This window comes from Branchiostoma floridae, chromosome 8 (genome assembly GCF_000003815.2).
Source record: "Branchiostoma floridae strain S238N-H82 chromosome 8, Bfl_VNyyK, whole genome shotgun sequence".
Classification (NCBI taxonomy): Eukaryota; Metazoa; Chordata; class Leptocardii; order Amphioxiformes; family Branchiostomatidae; genus Branchiostoma; species Branchiostoma floridae.
This window is the reverse complement of record NC_049986.1, coordinates 17,865,874-17,886,030: the sequence shown is the minus strand read 5'-3', so window position 1 is coordinate 17,886,030 and position 20,157 is coordinate 17,865,874. Positions and strand designations below refer to the sequence as shown.

At 41.2% G+C, this 20,157-nt stretch overlaps 1 protein-coding gene across 1 annotated transcript; it reads left to right on the top strand.

The window, feature by feature from the left end:
• Window positions 1–6,418: 6,418 nt before the first annotated feature.
• On the top strand, window positions 6,419–20,147 carry LOC118421837 (angiopoietin-4-like). The gene is made up of 8 exons (XM_035829339.1): window positions 6,419–6,545; window positions 10,282–10,422; window positions 10,928–11,082; window positions 13,918–14,010; window positions 14,344–14,572; window positions 15,854–16,002; window positions 16,860–17,038; window positions 17,588–20,147. Exons 1-8 carry the CDS (start codon window positions 6,419–6,421, stop codon window positions 17,841–17,843), a joined length of 1,329 nt encoding a protein of 442 aa, XP_035685232.1. The 3' UTR covers window positions 17,844–20,147.
• Window positions 20,148–20,157: the final 10 nt, after the last annotated feature.

The window sequence follows — 20,157 nt, the reverse complement described above, 5'->3', positions numbered from 1 at the left end:
TGAACACTATGCCGTCCTTCTTCAGCGACAGACAATTAATGTTTTGTATGTAAGTATTTTCCGGACGGCATCCGAAACGGTATCTGTTATTTCTATATATATATAAAAAACTTGCTCAGGGGCATACTTTGTTTACGCCTTACAAAGAATCACTGATTGAAGAATATTCTATTAACTGTATTCATACGTGACTAGTGAAGCTCTACAACGATAGTTGCCGAGGGGTATACATTGAATCTAAAAATGTTCTGCATTAACGTATTGGTTTGGCTGTTCAGCACGCACAGCCAGGGCTGCCCAACTAGCCTGCGGCTACAACCAATTGCTAACAGTACAAATAGAATGGACAGAATAAATCAATAGAAGCATTACAAGTACATATAAATGGTCCAAAATAACGTCTACAGTGTCTAAAACCGTCAAACCTCTCAACTTTGCTAATTTCTTGAAGGCCATACCGTTATGAAGTAACGAAGCACTGACAGAGACGCAGTGAAATGAGGTACCTCTTTACTTGGTTATTTCAAAATATTCAAAATTAAAGAACACGCAATAACATTTGACACCGAAAAACACTGAATATCTGTATGCTGGACATGGGTCTACCGAAAGTGCGAAAAGGAACGAAAAGGAACGAAAAGGAACGAAAAGGAACGAAAAGGAACGAAAAGGAACGAAAAGGAAGGAAGTATGAAGCAAACTAAAATAAAATCAATGAGAATATAAGGAACCGGTACTGCGGGCGTTAGAAGCCTATAAAACATGTTTTAAAACGTGTTTTATTTTAGAATTTGGCAATATGACTTTTTTACGGCGCTGTTTTAGGCGGTTGTGCTTGTGTGGCTAAATTATTCTCTGAAGATCAGCGAAATGCAAGGAAACAGAACTGAGATAAGAAAGTAAGGACTAAAATTCAGTTTCCAGGTCATCCAGGAATAAAGTCATCCAGGAATAAAGCTGAATCTGAATCTCTTACTGGCGGGTGATAGATAAATATCGATTAACGTACATTTTCAGAATGATTCAAGATTGTAGCGTTGCTGTTGTATTTGGATGGCTTCTGTTCTCCCAAGATGGGAGCACCGCATGCAATTCTTGCGATTGTTTACGTCTAATAGAAATCCGGCCTGGAATGATATGCTAATAAACTGCTGCCCCACTAGCATGACAGCTCCCTTCAACAGGGCCCACAACATGTTTTTCTGGAGACTGGAGACATATCTTCTCGCTCGTTCACGACAAAAGAAAAGGTGTGAAAGGATAGGCATGTATACATTGTAGTGATTGTACCAAGGAGCTTTCATCACGTTGTACCATGAGTATTCATAATTTTGGCGGGAAGAAAGGACAACGTGAGGAATTTGTGCAAAGGATATTGGGAAACTACGGAGAGATTTGGCCGTTGACTCACGTCTCCCGTGCGGGTTCGACAGAAAAAGTCTTTGGAACCAGACCTCGAATTGAAATCAACGCGGTGTCCCGATTGCCCGGGGCCACATATAATTTAGGCCGGGACCACTAGAAAACGACTTTGTGGCATTTTTGAGACCGTAGAAAAATAATCTACACCAGAATGTCAACCCGTCAAACGTTTTTCAGGCGCGCTACTCAGCGGCTTTTACCCCCCTCCCCCCGAATTTGGTCTGTGACAGCCCGCGTGGGAACCCGAGACGCACTGATTCGTGACTCCGCCCATCGCCTTTGATTTGTATTTAGCTATTTCCACGCGTGCACTTTCCCGCCGGTTCGCCGTTTAACCATTGGAGCTCTAGGAATTTCGTGGAACAAGTCGCAAAATGCAAAAATAAAGTCCGTTGCAAATGCATTTGCCGATCACAGTGCCGTTACCTTATATTCCCATCGATTTTATTTCACTTTGCTTCATACTTCGTTCCTTTTCGTTCCTTTTCGCACTTTCGGTACTTTCCTTTTCGTTCCTTTTCGTTCCTATCCAATCTTTTCGTTCCTTTTCGCACTTTCGGTACTTTCCTTTTCGTTCCTTTTCGTTCCTTTTCGTTCCTTTTCGCACTTTCGGTACTTTCCTTTTCGTTCCTTTTCGTTCCTTTTCGTTCCTTTTCGTTCCTTTTCGTTCCTTTTCGTTCCTTTTCGCTCCTTTTCGTTCCTTTTCGCTCCTTTTCGTTCCTTTTCGCACTTTCGGTACACCGCTGGACATCGCATAGCTACACTGATTATAACATCCACCAACAAAGTCGATGAGGCACATTAAGTTAAGAACAGCTGTATTTCAGAACCAAGGACAGTTCTAATAGCTTTCGTAATGTCACAAACTGGCGAAAAAAACAAACAAACAAAAATACGACAATGATAGCACACTGTCATTTCAACCTTTCGAGACTAACAACCCAGGTTTTGGGTCTGAAATTATTCATTAAACACTGACCTATAATGCCTTCTTATATCAGTTTTATACTTCTGACCAAGGACGTATCTGACCTGGGTCAACCGGGTGTCCTACTTTTTCCAGACGTTTGACTGAGCACGTAGCTCGTAGACGTTGATTATCATGGTATATAAGGACATTTGTTTTTGATTCTATTGAAAGCTGTTAAAGGAGAACATAAGATACTTCTTCATCTTCGAAGAAATGAAATTCTAAGAGAAGGGAGGATATGTTTTGTAAAGAAAAATGTGCTATAGAAGAGAGGAAATTGTTTTTGTACCCCTTTTCCATTTCATTAAAGAGTATGCCATTTATGAAAGAAAGCATATGTCTTTGCATTTTAAACAAACATAGAAAAGGGCAGGTAAGGTCGTTCTATAGCGTTTTTAACGGCGTGGGGCGGTGGGTTGCTATCCAAGGCGAAGCCCATCTCCCTTAATCTCCAAGCAGATCTTGCTGTGGCAAATGAGAAGGAGTTTAGCCGGCAGAGGAGTTATTGGTCACAGCTAAACTCCTTCTCATTTGCCACAGCAAGATCTGCTTGGAGATTACATCTCCCTCTCCTTTCACTGCCCTGTTACCCTGGGCCTGTACCTCTCCAACCGAAGTCAGGTACCGATTTCTACACCGGTGTGAAGTGAGGAAGTCGTGTAAATCTAATCGTTCTGTAGGCGTTATGACGTCAGTAGTAATACACTGCAGCATGTTTTTCTGGCTGTGCCTCTACTGATCTACTACAGAGATCAGTCATTTCCCCACACGGGGGCGTCGTGGACTTCAGTTGACATTTTTTCTGACATTTGTGTTTTTCGTTTTTTTATGTAAACAACCGTGTTACACAACCACCACGAGCGCATTTCAACTGAATGCGCATGCTCCTTACTTTCACATACTCACATATTTTGATGTTTGAAGGCTTTTAATCGTACGCGGCGAACTGTATATTGGTTTCTATGAAGTTTTCTGGATAAAGTAATAGGATTGGAAAAAAATGTTGAACAAAATACAGATTTAGTCACACACACTTAATCAGATAACTAAGCTATTTTGTAAATAGGGAATAGCAACTAACGCTAGTACACATTTATTCCTGGGGTAAACTGTATCCGTTGTTTTTCAAAACAGGCATTTTGGGGATTTCAAGTCTACGGACGGTGGTTTTAAACTGCAATATTACAATTTGAAATCACAGGCCGTTGATGTGATATACCTAGTCACCATGTTTTGTCCATATTCTACGTACCCATCGTACTTTAAATGCGCGCTTTAAAAGTGTCCCTCAGACAAAGTTTGACCATCTACATGCTCTATGAATTTTCCATGAGGGTGGGGATTTTTTTTTCTCCTGACCATGAGTTAACCTCTGGACACTTGGTCTTTTTATTCCTGTCATGTTGGAGTTTCTTCTGCTACCTATTTCCATGGCAAAAAAAAGCGCAGTTTCCACACAGGATTCAAGCCGGAGTTCTGGCCTCCATACCAGGCTATCTGGGCCTTTTTCCCTCATAATAAACTTCTGTTGGCCATTTCTTTTTGTACTGGGTTGCCGCCAGTTGGTAGACACAAACGACCCAGTACAAAAAAGAAATGGCCAGCAAAAGTGTACTATGAGCAAAAAAGGCCCAGTCTGCTATGGAGGCTACCAGTCGCAAATTTTTCAAGGGCAGTGTCAGGTGTTAGCCAAACACTCCCATTTCTTAACAAAATACGACTGTTCACCTGTTCTAACATACGTACAAAAAGGAGTTGTATATTTCTTTACTTGGAAAATTCTGTTCTATATAGAATGGATGTAGGATATTTTTTATGTACAAAAGTTTGGTGAAGTGATCCACCAATCCGTAGGTCAATCTAAAATGGGGTCATCGAAAAAAAGTGTAGTGGCACGCCGCTGGATCCATTGGAAATCTTATTTAGCTGGAGTGGCGTAACCGGAAGGGGTGGGGACCGGTATACAAAACGAAGTATGGGAGAGTTGGGGGTCGTTTTAACCAGACTTCTACAGTCAAACTTGGTCTAAAACAGAGACAGTTAGTGCTGTTTATATGACTCGGATAGTCAATGGACGTCGGCTACTCCACAAAACAGAATCATTGTCTGTACCGGTACCCACCCCTAGTAACCCTTCGGTGCAACACACCAACTTCGCGAGCAATAGGCGCGGCAGCAGCCGGTTTAAAGCATAAATTGTTACCAGGTAACGTAAACAATCACTTCAAAGTGCTAGCTTGGAAGTACCAGTATTAGAAGTACTTCCAAGCGCTAACTACGACCAACACAAGACAACACTACTAGCCTTGAATACCTATGTTTATGTAAAATATGTGTACAGTGCCGACAATGCAACGAGTTCTAACAAGCGCCAACTCAGCCTCAGATATGAAAAACAGAAAGTGTGCAAGGTCCCTTAAGGACAGTAGGAAGGACAGGTACTCACGTGAAAAAGGAGCAAATGTAGGATATAGCGAAACCAACTTTTACAACAAAAAAAAACATTTCAATACGTGAAGCCATTCTTGCTTTCTGTCAACAAACTGAAACGACCAATTCATATCACGCCAATTTCTATATAAGTAGTTGCAGTAATATACAATTAGTCATAGATAGACAAAAAGAACAACACGAATTGAAGGCCACGCCCTCGTTCTACGTCATAGAGCGCACAGCCGTTGCCATAACAACGGCTATTGGAGATATCTTAACCGTAAATCATTTTGCGTTTTTTTTTACAAAATATAAAGAATCTTCTTGTGTCATCTTTAATTTCTTTCTTTCATTCAATATATTATATGTATAGTTCTATGAGGATAAGTATACAGTTTGTTGCTGCATTCATTTCTTGAGAGGGTTGTCGGGATCAGTTGCCTTCTATCTTCCACTATCTTTTTTTTTTTGCGTAGGCGAGGATAATTGTCTGCCCTTCGACATGTTTTTCTTACGCCTACCTGTTTAATAGTCATGTGTGTGTGCGTCAGAACCAAGCAATCAAACGTTGCGGGGTGCACATATAGCAAGCCGTGCGACCCTCCGGGACCACACTTTCTCGCCGCTCTGCTTGGAAAAGGTTCAGACTGGTGACACAGCGTGTACAAGCTTAAGCGTGTACTGAGGAAAGATCGTGAGTGCTTGAACAGTACACAGAGAAGAGTCGACAACGATCAGCTCTAGACCAACTGCAATATGTAAGTAACTTTAAATGCTTTAGACGTTTATTTTTTTTCCGTAAACAATATCTAATGATGGAATAGATAAATGTTCAAGAAAGTATCTTTCACACCGATTTCTAGCTTTGTAATCATTATAAAACATACCATATCATTGTGTGTATTTGGACCCTTGACAACTTTTCGGTGAGCTTTTCTCAGGTAAAATCTGCCTGAATTTACGGGAAGAAACAGGTTTGATGTACTTTTTGCTAGCTTGGGGGAATCGATTCCAATCCTTTTTTGCTGCTTGCGTTGTGCTTTTTTCCAACATGCCTCGCTTAGATATACAGTTGCACTGTCCAAATCTTGCACAAACGTTTCGTGATGTGAACTTTTACAAAGAAATTGTTCCGCCAGTTCATTCTAGTGACGCTTAAGAAGAGTGATAGATGTCACTTGAAACATCCGGATGTAAATTTCCGTTTCTTATCCAGTTGCAGATATTGTTTACCTGCACGCCTACTCTCATAACCGTAAAAAAATGAGAGTCAAACCTCTATGAGCAAAAGACACCGACACACTTGTGGTCCGCTTTGATATATGAGAGTATTGACACCACCATCTCTCCCTTGCCACATGTACAGAGTCAGAGAGATAGGGGATATGTACGAGTGTTGATATATGAGAGTACTGGCATCGCCGTTTCCCTTGCTACATATAACACTAAGAACAGTACACATGCGTACACATGTACAAAGAAATGAACAGTCAAACCTCTGTGGAAAAGACACCAACACACTTATGGTCACTTTGATCTATGAGAGTATTAACATCACCTTCTTTCCCTTGCCACATGCACAGAGTCAGAGAGATGGGGGATATGTACGAGTGTCCCCAGCCTGTGCGGGTGGCGGTTCAGGTCCCACCCCGGGCCGCTCCGCCCGTCAGCCGGTACGGACCCACCACCGCTGCGCCTAAGCGCGACACCAAACTGCCAGGTAGGTGCAATAGTGGATTTTGGTTTGAGGTTATATTTCTGGCCGCTTGTGTGTGTGTGTGTGTGTTTGTGTGTGTGTATGCATGACAAATTTTATAGTTATTGGTTATTTTTATTGTAGTATATTGTAATGTTTCTTGTGATGAATTCTTTGTATGTTCGTCCGCATTTTGTAGGGTCTGCCGCTACCAGCCCAAAGCTGCCTAGGCAGACCCGGGCCCATGTAATGACTTGGCTCATCGTCAATAAAGTCAAAGTGTGTGTGTGTGTATGTGTGTGTGTGTGTATGTGTGTGTGTGTGTGTGTGTGTGTGTGTGTGTGTGTGTGTGTGTGTGTGTGTGTGTGTGTGTGTGTGTGTGTGTGTGTGTGTGCGTTTGTGAGCAAGCTTAAGTCAAGAACGACTGGATGGATTGATAATCATATTTGGTATGTTAGTAGTGTGTGACAACAACTGGAAATGGTTAGATATGGGGCCCTCTAGCGGCTTCCCTAAGTACTGCAGCGGAACGTCCGGTTTTGGATATCTCGTGTTCTGGACATGATATGTGATCACGATTTTGGGTGGTAAGCTGTTGTTAGCTTTTAAAGTTGTTTTTGTCATCTTTTTCGTTGTTTGTTTGTTTATTTCGCACCACCAGTAAACCACCCTTATGCGTAACACCCTAGGTTTGTACAGTAAGTGTTAGCTGCTTGAAACCAAACTGTAAGGTTTGATCCGCTCACACCGAGAAGGACCCCTTGTCTTTTCGATAAAAGTGGTGGGTTCTTTAACGTGATCGAGTTGTGGCTCTCCGCAAATCATAAACCTCCATTAAACGTCCTATCCTAGGAATATTCCATGCCAAAGCTAGGTACATTTTGTACTCGCAAGCGCCATAGTCAAGTGAGAAAATTGGTGTGAAGTGCCTTTCCCAACTGCACAATATTGGGACATGTCGGAGATTAGAACTCAATACCCCCAGGTTCTAAGCCGACAACATTGACCACAAAGGCCACTATGTAAGCTTATTTTCAGGATTGCTGTAGAGACCAGTTTTGTATCTGTATTATATGTATATAGCCGGTATAACCGCCCTTCGGCATAACACACCAGCTTCTGTATCTGTATCTATATAGCCGGTATAACCGCCCTCCGGCGTAACACACCAGCTTCGCAGGGGCTAGGCACGCGGCGCTGGTTATATTACACTGAATGACCCATCAGACCTGACTTTCGCGCATCTATTTGCAAGCGTTCTTTAAAACTATCCAGAGAAAATGGCCCTACTGTGCTTGGTGATAACAAATTCCACTCTGCAATAGTTCTGAGTTTTGTTTAAAGTATTCATGCTCACCGGGGCCACTGCAGACGGAATCCATTAATCCCCAGCCCTGGGTACATGAATAATCAAACTTCTGCTGAAACTGATTTTCGGCTTTTCTGCTTACAGCGCTTTTTGATGTAAACAAGCGCCACATGAAAGACTTTTTGCGAACTTTATAAGGACACAACAAGCACAATTCGGTTAACTGCGCATGCTCCTGTTTTTGATGTCCAGCCGGCCTCCGTCATACCTTTAATCATACTTCAAGGTATTCAGTCTTACACATCTCGTAGACTATTTTCGAGGGAAACTGTTTGAAGAACGGAGTTTAAAGCATGTGAATTGAGCCACACTTACCCAGAAATCAATCATTGCATAACGTGGCACATGAAAGACGTTTTGTGAACGTAATAATGACACAACAAGCACAATTCGGTTGACTGCGCATGCTCCTGTTTTTGATGTCCACTCCGTCATAGACTCATACCCTTGAAGAAAAGAGTTAAAAGAATGCGGGTGGACCCACGCCCAGAAATTAATCATTGCATAAGGTGGCTGTTGGGCGCTTGTTTGTTGTTATATCAGGACACTGTATGTTGTTATTCTGTGCAAAACTTCTAATAATGTCAGGTTTTGTTCGTATTTGCATGGACATCATGTCCTTGATATATATATATATTTCATGTGCTAGAGAATACGTACTGGGTTTTACTTTTCCGTACTACTTACGTTTTATATATTTTTTCACTGAATTTGTTACCGTTTATCAATACGTACCGCACCTGCTGGATGTAGTTTCAAATTTTCCACCATAAGGTTAAACAATTATGACTGCTTCTTCTCCTCTTTTATTTTTATATTAAAGTTTTAGCATTTTTATCCCAGACTTCACTCCCATCCATAATTTCTAAGGCACGTTGGGGGTATATGAATAACGAAACTTCTGCACAAATTAATTTTAGGTCTTTCTCCTTTCCTAATACAGCGTTGTTTAATGTAAACAAGCGTCACATCATATGAAAGACGTTTTGCGAACTTTATAAGGACACAACATGCACAATTCGGTTGACTGCGCATGCTCCTGGTTTTGATGTCCACCCGGCCTCCGTCATACCTTTAATCATACTTCAAGGCTTTCAGTCTTACACATCTCGTAGACTATTTTCAAGGAAAAATGTTTTCGAAGAAACGAGTCAAAAGAATGCGAGTTGAGCCACATGTACAGTTACCCAGAAATTAATCATTGCATAACGTGGCTGTTTGGCGCTTGTTTATTGTTATACCAAGCGCTGTACATTGTAATAGACTACGGTCAATGTCTTATGTAGACTGTTTACCAGGAAAAATGCTTGAAGAAAAGAGTTAAAAGAATACGAATTGAGCCACACTCACCCAGAAATTAATCATTGCAGAAAGTGGCTATTTAGCGCTCGTTTGTTGTTGTATAACGTTAAGAACGCCGTATGTTGTAATAGATTTGTGATAAACAACCTGTAATGATAGGTTTTGTTCGTATGTCCATGGACATATGCCCTTAGATATTCCTCTTTTAACTTTCGGGTGCTAAAGAACACGAAATGGTTTTTACATTTCTTCACCGAATTTGTTACAGTTTTCAATACGTCACTGTAGGATGTATTTTCTATTCTTCCACCATAGGATTGAAATAATATGCCGTTTCTCTCCCACTTTTGTATTTATAACTTCTAGCATTTCTATCCCTAAGCAATAATCCACACCATGCTTTCTAAGGCACGTCGGGCCACCCTATCTAGTTTATCCCCATTTGGTTTTGGGCCTTCTTTTCCCGTAATGGCAGGGGATCCATACTATATACTTAGAAATCTTCTTCATCGAACTGTAATGTCAGTCCCAGTCTTCACCTGCTTCTTCCGTCCTCCTACGCACCGTGCCCCAATAGGCAGTTTGCTAGTGCCGTTGGGGGATTATGCGTAGGAGGACGGTTTCTCATATCCCTGTAGGAGTTACAATTCAATTAGATATTTTCCTACTCTGTCGGGTGGATAGATTAGCATTTTTTTTACCCTTTTTCTTTTACCATTTTTTTTAGAAAACGAAATTTTCAAACCTTAAGGTGGAAAATTAGAAAATACATCCAGCAGTAACGGTACGGTTTAATTTTGATAAACGGTGACAAGCGTTTGTTTTGCGGACATCTCTGATGGCATTCTTCGCAATTTCAGACAGAACTTCAACAATCTTAATCTTCGTTCGCATTTCTCTATACTTTGTAATTGTAATTGTATCCACTGTGTAATTGTATCCAGTGTTCACTGCATTTCAGTCCTACGACTGCAAGATTGATATCTATGTCAAATAAACCATTCATATACTTCAGGAAATAGAAAAAAAAACACCGTTCCTCTTTTCTTCGTTAACTTTTGTGTTCCCTTGTTTCTATCTCCGCTCCAGCTCCCCGGACGGACCCGACCAGCTCCGATGACTACGAGTGCCCGGCGGCGGTGGTCATCCGCCCGCAGCCCGTACGTACGGCTCCCATGGTGTCGTCTTCGCCTAGGCCCATCCACCGAGCCAACAACTACCCTGCCGGAGGTATGGATTCTTTCTATCTCTCCCCCCCTCTTTCTCTCTCTTTCTCTCTCTCTCTCTCTGGAGATCCGTCTCTCTTTTTCTATCACTCCTCCTTCCCGCTCTTTCTCTCTGTCTCTCTCGATCCAACCTGGATAACAACCGAGATTTACTTCCGGACGTTCGGGTGACAACCATCACTCTTCCTCAGTGTCATTAGAAGAAGGGTGATGGGTGTCACTCAAAACGTTCGGAAGTAAATCTCCGTTTTTATCCAGTTGTAGATATTGGATTGCACTTAAACGTTAAATATTGTTTACCTGGATGTCTAACCTTTATAAACGCAAAACGGTACATATCATGCTTTTCTACTGTACATGCAGCCCAGAAGAGGACCACAACTGCTAGAATTCTCTCTATCTCTTTCTTCCTCTCTTCTCTCTTCATGTGGATCAAAATATAAATATTGTTTACCTGGATGTCTAACCTTCATAAACGTAAAACGATATTATGCCTTTCTACCGTACAGCCCCAAAAAGGACCAATTCGTCGGGCGAGAAGACCAGCTACCGGGCCAGCTTCCTGATCTTCACCCTGCTGATGGTGCTGTCCGTCAGTCTGCAGGTGTCTGCCTTCATCCTGTCCATGTCTGCCGGGAACGACGCTGAGGAACTACGCGAACAGGTACAGTGGTTTGGTTTAATACAGATCTCCATTAATGACTGATATGTCACCATACTTCCTGGAGTCCGGGTGATTTGTAGCGAATCACCAATTCTAGACGGAAGGATTTGCACCATCGCACGCCGCACCATCGCACGTGTGGGGTTCTTTAAGTAACGTGCGTGGGGTGTGGCTCTCCCCAAACACGGGACCTCCATTTAACTATCCGTCCTATCCGAGGGACGGCCCTAGCACTAGGCACTCATTTTCACCTGAGTAAAGTGAGGAAAACCGTGTAAAGTATCGGCGACACCGCAGGGTCCGAACTCGAGAGACCTCTCGGTGCCCAGCCAAACTTGCTACCGCTGCGCCACACGATCTCACTGGGCATCTCATACTCTTCAAGCACACGTTGATGGGGTTTAAAATCGTGACCCCTCTCCTTATATGTCGTCTTTTCCCGTCAGCTATCTCCAAGCAGAGTTTGATAGGGGAAAACCGTGATCGTTTTTTTATATGCTGTCTTTTTCTGTCGGAGATCACCACCAAGTTGGTTGCCGTCTTTTTCTGTCAGAGCGTCTTTTTTGTACGTCCCTGTGGCCTATCTGGTAGCAGCTCTTACAGTTGAGCCCATAGTTCCAACTTAGAGATCCCCATCACGGGATCGGGATTCTCGGTTGGGGCTTCACCTGTCTTTCGGAAGGGACATAAGTGGGGGTCCTGTGTTCGAGTTATTTGTGTGCCTTGTGCTGGGCTAGAACCCATCTCTTTAAAAATGTACCCTGCTTTAGAAGCAACACACTTGCTGACCTATTCAACACTACAACAACAACAAGAAAAACTTTTTCGTACTGTACCTTATTTTTACTCCCACTTTCATAACCTCCTTGTTCTGAGAGGTCAAATAGGAAACAAGACTGGCAATAAAAATGTATTATTGCCATGACGACGATACAACAATACAACAACGAGTACAACAATACAGCTCAAATCAGAAATAGACTGGAACTTCCCTGTCGCACTATCCCTGGCACAATATACTAGCCCACCTGTAGCATAAACCTACAGCCAGAAATGTACTATCCCCGGTACAGCACAATGGTCTGCCAGTGACCTAAACCTACAGCTGAGCACTACAGAAGTATTTCCTGTCTGCCTCTGGCGTATGGCTTGAACAAGCTCTAGAAAAGAAAATGTATCCTTCATAACATAACATAACAACCAAGACAACTTGATCCATTGTGCAGAGTTTCCCTGTCTTACCACTAGTTTCAAAGGACAAATTCCTCCAGGGATCCAGTGTGACCTACATTCCACCATTGCATACCAGAGATACATCTGGAACAGATTTAGGGGGGAGGGGGGACTTGCATACCCAGCATACTGTGGAGTACTAGCATTCTTGGAAAAATGCCTGTGCAATTCCTAGAATTTTTGCAGACTGAATGCAATATATACCACTTGACGACTCCCCTGAGGCGTCGTCAAAAAATCAATAAAACATGACACGGCGCCAAAGGATGTTCCTGCAGAAGATTGTCTGGGTTTGAAATATGTTTGCCCAGAGCATGTAAAAACCATGAATAAAAACAACAGCCGTAGCCATAGGGATTACTTGAAAGGTCATTCACCGGGCCAGTCACCAGACGTTCTTGCACAACAAGGTGGGTAGAAAAAAAGTCAGCCCAATTTCATTTACACAGGAACATGTAGCAAAAGTGGTTACTTGATAATCAAAACAAAAGATAGAAGAGTGCAATGAAGTTCTACCCTGTCACTGGTACTGGACATGTTAGATCTACATTTTCCCCTGTCCGTGTACTAAATGATATATCTCATCTAATGTTGGCCCTGTCCATGGTACTGAAGGACATGTTAGATCTACTATTACCCCTGTCCACAGCACTGAATGGCATATCTCATCATCTGTTGGCCCTGTCCCTGAAAAACATGCCCTTTCCCTGGTACTAAAAGGCATATCATATCCACTGTTGTACCTGTCCCTGGTACTGAATGACAGGTTAAATCTACTTTTGGTCCTGTCCTTGGTGCTGAATGACATGTTAGATCTACTGTTGTCCCCAGGCCTGGCACTGAATGACATTTTTAATCTGCTGTTGTCCCTGTTCCTGAAAAACATGTTAGATCTACCGCTAGTATTGTGCTCTGGTACTGAAATGTATGTTAATTCTACTATTGTCCCTATCCCTGAAAGACAAGTTAAATTCGCTGTCCCTGATACTGAAAAACATGTTAGGTCTACTGTTGGTCCTGCCCTTGGTACTAAATGACATATCAGATTTACTCTTGTCCCTGAATGACATGTTACATGTTAATCTACTGTCATCCCTGTCTTTAGTTACTGAATGACATGTTAGATCTACTATTTCCTCTGTCCATGGTACTGAATGATATGTTAATGTTAGATCTACTGAAGGCCTTGTCCCTGGTACTAAATAACATGTTAGATTTACTATTGGCCCTGTCCCTGGTACTACATGTTAAACTACTGTTGTCCCTGCCCCTGAATCACATGTTAAATGTCTCTTTCTCTGGTTACTGAGTGTTAAAGCTACATAACAGTTATTCCTGTGCTTGCTACTGGATGACATTTAAGAGCTACACTTAACATTTGTACAGGATTCATGTCAAGTGAATGAATCATACCAAGTCAAATATCACAGAATATTCTTATTATTTTGTTGGTGGCATAGATGTATGCTCCATTCTACTTGAAATGTGTGAAATGTGTTTTTAAGGGGCAAATCTTGAAAAAAAATAGAAAAGGGTAAAGTTGTTTGCCATAAATGGCATTTTTGTTTACATTGTTGTTTTTTTTCTCAAATCTTCCTACAGCAAAAGAAGTTTCAACTGAAGACAGAGGGACGCTTCAAAGCACTGGAAGCTCAACTGGCAAAGCAGAAGGCAGCCCTTTCTAAGGCCCAGAAGGTAGAGGATGGATTCTGAATTGTCAGTTGGAAGTAATTCATTATGAAACAAGTAACATCTGTTCAATACAATACACAGTTTTGTGCAAAAAATCTTCATTTGTCTCCTTTTTATGTGTTTTTGTTCATACATGCACTTGCAGTGTGATCTCAATCTATTTAACTGGTCATCATGCATTAATTACAGCATTAGGATACCTATAGGGGTTTCCCTTGTTTAAGGGGTTTCCCTTTCTTCCTCCCTTCATGAGGAAATTAATAAGAAAATGCCCCAAAATAACATCATTATTGTTTCAACTACATACTTTCCTGACTCTAGTATTGTCATGCTCAGCATGCTGGACCCACTGAGAAACCAGAAGGTGAAGCAATGACCACGGCCACAGCCTTGGAGGATGCGGCCATGAACGTGGAGAAGATCCCCACGGCCAAGCAGCAGAAGCGCCTGACCAGGGCCACCCCCGACGCCAAGGCTGCCCCCCTGCCTCTGCATGCCACCACCCCGGAGCCTGAAGCACAGGCACCCTTCGGAGGCATCCAGTTGGACTACATGATGGACAGCTGTAAGTCAAACTTAGCCTCCACCAGGCCATCCCTTAAACTGCCAAACCCGGATATATCTGGCACACATATAACGTTACATGCCCTGTGTGCCGTGCCCGGATATGTCCGGGATAGTGTATTCCCCCAAAGTAGCAGCTTTGCGCGCGCGTAGTGCACGAACCCCGGAAATAGGGACTTCGGCCTTGTTCGGGGGGTTCTTTTTGGAGGTCAGCAGCCAACCCTGGCACTTATAGCATTTTATAGGGCTGAAACTCTGGCAGTTTAAGGGTTAGGCCTAGGTCCCATTTCCAAACCGGGCGCCGGCTGGGATGTTTGCGGATAGAAAAAAAAAAGTGTTTACCAAGGAATGCGCACAAATTAACAATAGTTCACCTTTATTCACATGGTAATCTATTTCCGTTCTTTTAAAAAAACGAGATATTGAGGGATATCTAGTCGACAAACGTTGGTTTCAATTTGCAATATTTTCATAGCATTCATAGCAACACTTGTTGTCAACGTGATATACCTAAAAATTTTTTTATATACAATGGATGAAGGTTACCATGCGGATAAAGGTGAACTAGCGTAATGCTCATGAATATTTTTGTAGGTTCTGTGTGTTCTGCTGCCTTTTATATCATATTTTTTGTTTCTGAAAGCTACCCGACTGGGCCCCTGGAAATTGGGACCTAAGCCTTAGAGGGGTACAGGGAGAGTAGAACTTTGGAAATTGGCCAGGAGAGTCAGTCCGCGCTAAGGTTAATGTCTCCCCGCTGGCTAGCGAAACTCCCCTGGCAAATTATGCTCCATAACGTTATAACAGTTTGTTATAACAGACACTATGTCAAACCGTCCTTGTTCTGGCTGAAATTTAGTTTCATTCATGTCTAACATCTTTGAATAGGAAAACAGTGAAACCTTACCAAGTACACTGATCATACCTTCACCTGTAAGTCAAACCATCCTTGTTCGGACCAATGCACTAATTGGAAGAAAAGTTGGCATACATTATGTTATTGCCACTTCACCTTTATCTGCAGGGTAACCTATATTCGTTGTTTTTCAAAACAGGGTACTTAGGGATATCAAGTCGACAGATGGTGGTTTCAAACTGCAATATTTCAAAGCATTGCAAAGTAAAACCATTGACTAGATATCCCTTAAAACTGTTTTTTGAAAAAACATGTAAAATGAATACAGGTTACCCCACAGATAAAGGTGAGCTAGCATTACCTGTTGAGTTACAGGTAACGTTACATGAGTGATGTCGTAAGTAACTGGTTTGCTCTCCTTCACAGTTGCAAAGGAGGACTGTGCTGACTGGTACATGGCAGGCGTCATTGAGGACGGCCCACGGTTCATCCGGCCCAGGGGTACTCGCACCAATCAGGAGGTGTACTGCCACATGGACCAGGAGGGGGGATGGACTGTCATCCATGCTCGCAAGGTAGCCAGCACTCATGGTTGTGAATTCCAGCACTATTTATTCACCAATCTAATGTTTCATAGTTTATAGTTTATTCATAGTTTATTCAGAAAAACAATCAGCATCGCAGTCAGTAAAAAAACAAACTGAATATCACTGATTTTACAACTTGTTACATGGTGAATACAGAAATATATGTATATACATTAATAAACAATTACGAATACATGACGCAGAAACACCTAAAACAAAATTGTACGTAATGCCTTACAGAGAACACTGAAGTAAGGACAGGAACACCATACACACTAAGTAGCACTAAAACTAACACTTACAGCAACAGAAGAGATATTCATGTCTGGATGTTGAGATCAAAACAAGTTGAACCAGACACCTAGTAATGGCTTGGTTACTAAACACTAGGCCTGAAAAAATTGGTGTTTTGGATCATAGTCCTGGAAAAAATAGGGTAGTTATACAACATACATGTATGTACATTAGAGATTTACTAGTAGTATAAGTAGGTTTACTAGATTCAACAACTTTATCATTCATTTCTCATGTCCCTTTTCGGGGATCAACAACCCAAAGAAGGCTAGGGTTAGTCAGGTAACAGGGAACACAACATATTTTTCCTTGGCCTTGTGAGTTTGGATGTTGAAACAGGATTGTTGTGATTTTGTAATCTGACTATTATTTGCTAAGTTTGATTTTTTGCTAAGATTGATTTCGCTAATGTCTGGGGATTCCCCCCAGAGCCACATTGAAAAACACTGATTGAAGGCGATATGTATTTCTCTGATTAAAGAAATAAGCAAACAAACAATGTACAATATATAATTTAAAAAAAATGCTCAATTTGTATTCATGTTCACCAGGGATTCAATCCAGGCCTCTACCATGAGCCCTGGTACATCTTCAAGAAGGGCTTCAAGCTGGAGGGCTGGGAGTCCTTCTGGCTGGGGAACGACCTGATCCACAACATCACCCGCCAGACGACCTACCAGCTCAAGGTCATCGGAACCAAGGACGGAACCTACCCGACCGTGGCTGCACGGTAAGGCCCGCTTAACTCGCGTTTTCACAAACGATTCCAAGCGTTCTCAAAAACACTTTCGAAAAATGTTTCGATAAAGATGCTCAGAGGCTCTTTAGATAGAATTCTTCAAACCTCTTCTCACATGTTTCAACAACTCCCTATATCATAACCCTATAAACCCTAATGATGGGGGGGTCAGAAGATGGGGTATTTTAGCTTTAGGGGCATCGAAACATGGGGGTGTTGTCTCCAATAGAAGCATGTACTAGTGCTTAAAATTGACATACAAGTGGTCATACACATCAATATATATTATGTGTAGAATATAAGTTACATATTACGAAAATAATTTCATCATGTTCAATATAGGACATAGGAGAATACTTTCCCACAAGCAGTAGGTACTTACTTTGCTCATGTTTCGATGTCTCTCAGACACCTTCCTCAGAGAGACATTGAAACGTAAGCCAAATAAGTAGCTACTGCTTGTGGAAAAGAATGCTCCTGATCTCCCTATATCCTAAGTTAAATACTATAATCATACAAGTATGTTTATTATTATTCCAGTCATACAATGTTCCGTGTTGGGAATGAAGAAGAAGGCTACCGACTGAGCCTGGGGGATTTCATGGAGGGCGATGCTGGCAACATCCTGGAGATGTACGACGGACAGCCGTTCGTCACCGCGGATAGAAGGATGGAGCCTGATGTTCCTGGGTGGTGGGCATCCATACATGCTCTGGGCCAATGGCTCCGCAGCTATGCCCCAGGCATGCCATTTGTGGACATGGTGGACCTTAAGATGATGATCAAACCGACTTAAAGGTTGCGTACTTGACTCATTTGGTCTTGCTTAATTGTGATTGGCCAAACTGTTTAAATGAAGACACCATATTGTCTGAAACAGCTACATGTAGGTCAATCGCATGGCATTTCCCTTAATAATAGCCTCAATTGCAGGTTCCTGTTGGAATTGTGTTTCTTTTCTTATCACATGGTTTCTTATCACATTCATATTGGGGAGTTGGCCATCTATTGATTCAAGAACATGTGAGAGATCAGAAAACAGAACCGAGCAGCCTTTGTAAGGGCACGGTCACATAGGTCATGCGATTATTGTACGATTTTGATGTCATGGATTTACAAACAGGCTGTGACAGAACCAACCACCGACATGGATCCAAAACAGCATTTTTGTGTACCAAGACAGTTGAACTTTGCAAGAGACGTACGTTTTTGTCCTCCCAAATGCCCAAAGTTAGCGATCGTACGACAATTGCACGACCTTTATGTGACTATGCCCTAAGTACTGCTTCTCCTATTGGGTCAGTTAGTCCTCACTCTTAGTGAGCAATGTTTCTGACTCAGGGACAAGAGATGCCATTACAGTTGCATACAAATGTATGTATGTAACATGCAACTCCAGAGTGGCCTTCAGATCACACCTTGCACCTTGTATATGCCTTGCACCTTCAGGTCTTGTACGTGGTAACTGGTAACCATTAAGTAAAAAAAGAATTTAAAAAAACAACAGAAACAAAACGGCACAAATCAGAAAAAAAGCCACAGAAAAAAAACTAGCCACTATAAAGGCTTCTGCAGGAGGCAGAGGATCATTATCTCATTATCACTGTATAGTTTGAAATGCTGTCAAAAAATCTGAACTTCATGACATGACAATCATTTACATTGATGAAATTGTATTTTTATAAGCTTGAGATGACAAATTTTGCAAAGGAAATTGTCAACATGGGCTCCCAAACAATGAGAATTTAAAGCTGAAGACAGTCTTGGATACTTCATGGAGAATCTTGTATCAATGTGTGACAATTTATTTTGCTGTGGTGTTTTGGAGTTTGACACCTTTTTTTATTATGATGTAACGTTACATAGTGTAGACTTTACCATCTTTCTTGTTTAATTTTTTATCAGAGATGTCAAATGATTGCAAAATGTCATTATTATCTATGACTGAAAGACTGTATGAAAGATCTATTGTACAATCTAAAACAAAACTTTTAAAGCCTGTTGGCTGAATTTCACTTTTTTTAGCAGAATATTCATAGAGCTCACAATTTAAAGCCTTTTCAATACTATATCTACGTCAAGTGTTGACAATTTTTCTACCATTGCCTTTAGATGACGTTGTATAACAGAAAATTTTGTCCTTTGTTATTCATGCATAATAATGTGTATAGTCGAAGGACACTTTAACAGAGATTTGCGCATATCTGTATGAACATACAAAGTGTACTTATTATTTAAAAAATAATCATAATTGCAATGTAATATAATATATAATATAATGTAACATAATTACTATAATTTCAAATTGCACCTATTCTGTTCTCATGAATTCTCATCTGTTCCATAGTGCGTGGTGTCTAACTAATTTGTGTCTGAATAGCAAATAACTAAAAGATGAAAAAAATTGTATGTCAGGTTCGGAACAATTACGGGTGATTGTACAGAGAAGGTTCTAGTTGCTCCAGATTTAATATTCATTGATTTGTTATAGATGATTGAGCATGCAGAAATTGTCTACCATGCTTTTGTAATATTTCAACAAGAGTGATAGCAATTTAAATGAATTTTTTATTGTTAATATGAATGTTTTTTTAAATCTCTGTTGAGTGATGTTGAATAATGAAAGCAAGTTAGTTGTCTGAAACTTTCAATCAAATTGTTGGAAAGCATGTGTCATATACATGTGAGAGATTGTAAATAGTATGCCTGTAGATGTATTTGTGAACAAACCTTTTTACAGAGTAAATTTTCTGGTGAGGACATTTTGGCTTAACAAAATTGATCGATTGAAATGTTGTAAAAAGCTGTGAAGAAATATTCCATGATTTTTTTTGTCCTTAACAAGCTTTAGCAGTCACACAATTCTACATTAGAGTTGCCATCCTGGAAGGTACATTGCTAAAATATATGCAAAATGTACGCAATTATCGATTTCCAAAAGAAAAAAGCAATGTAGTATGAGTGATGTTTGTAAGATACTTGTGAAGTAATATTTTTGGTGGAAACATGACTTGTAGGCATTGCTTCATTGTATTAATAATAGTGTACAACAGATTTTAGTGACTTAACTATCCCATCATGCATCATACTGGTTGACAAATATGTACATG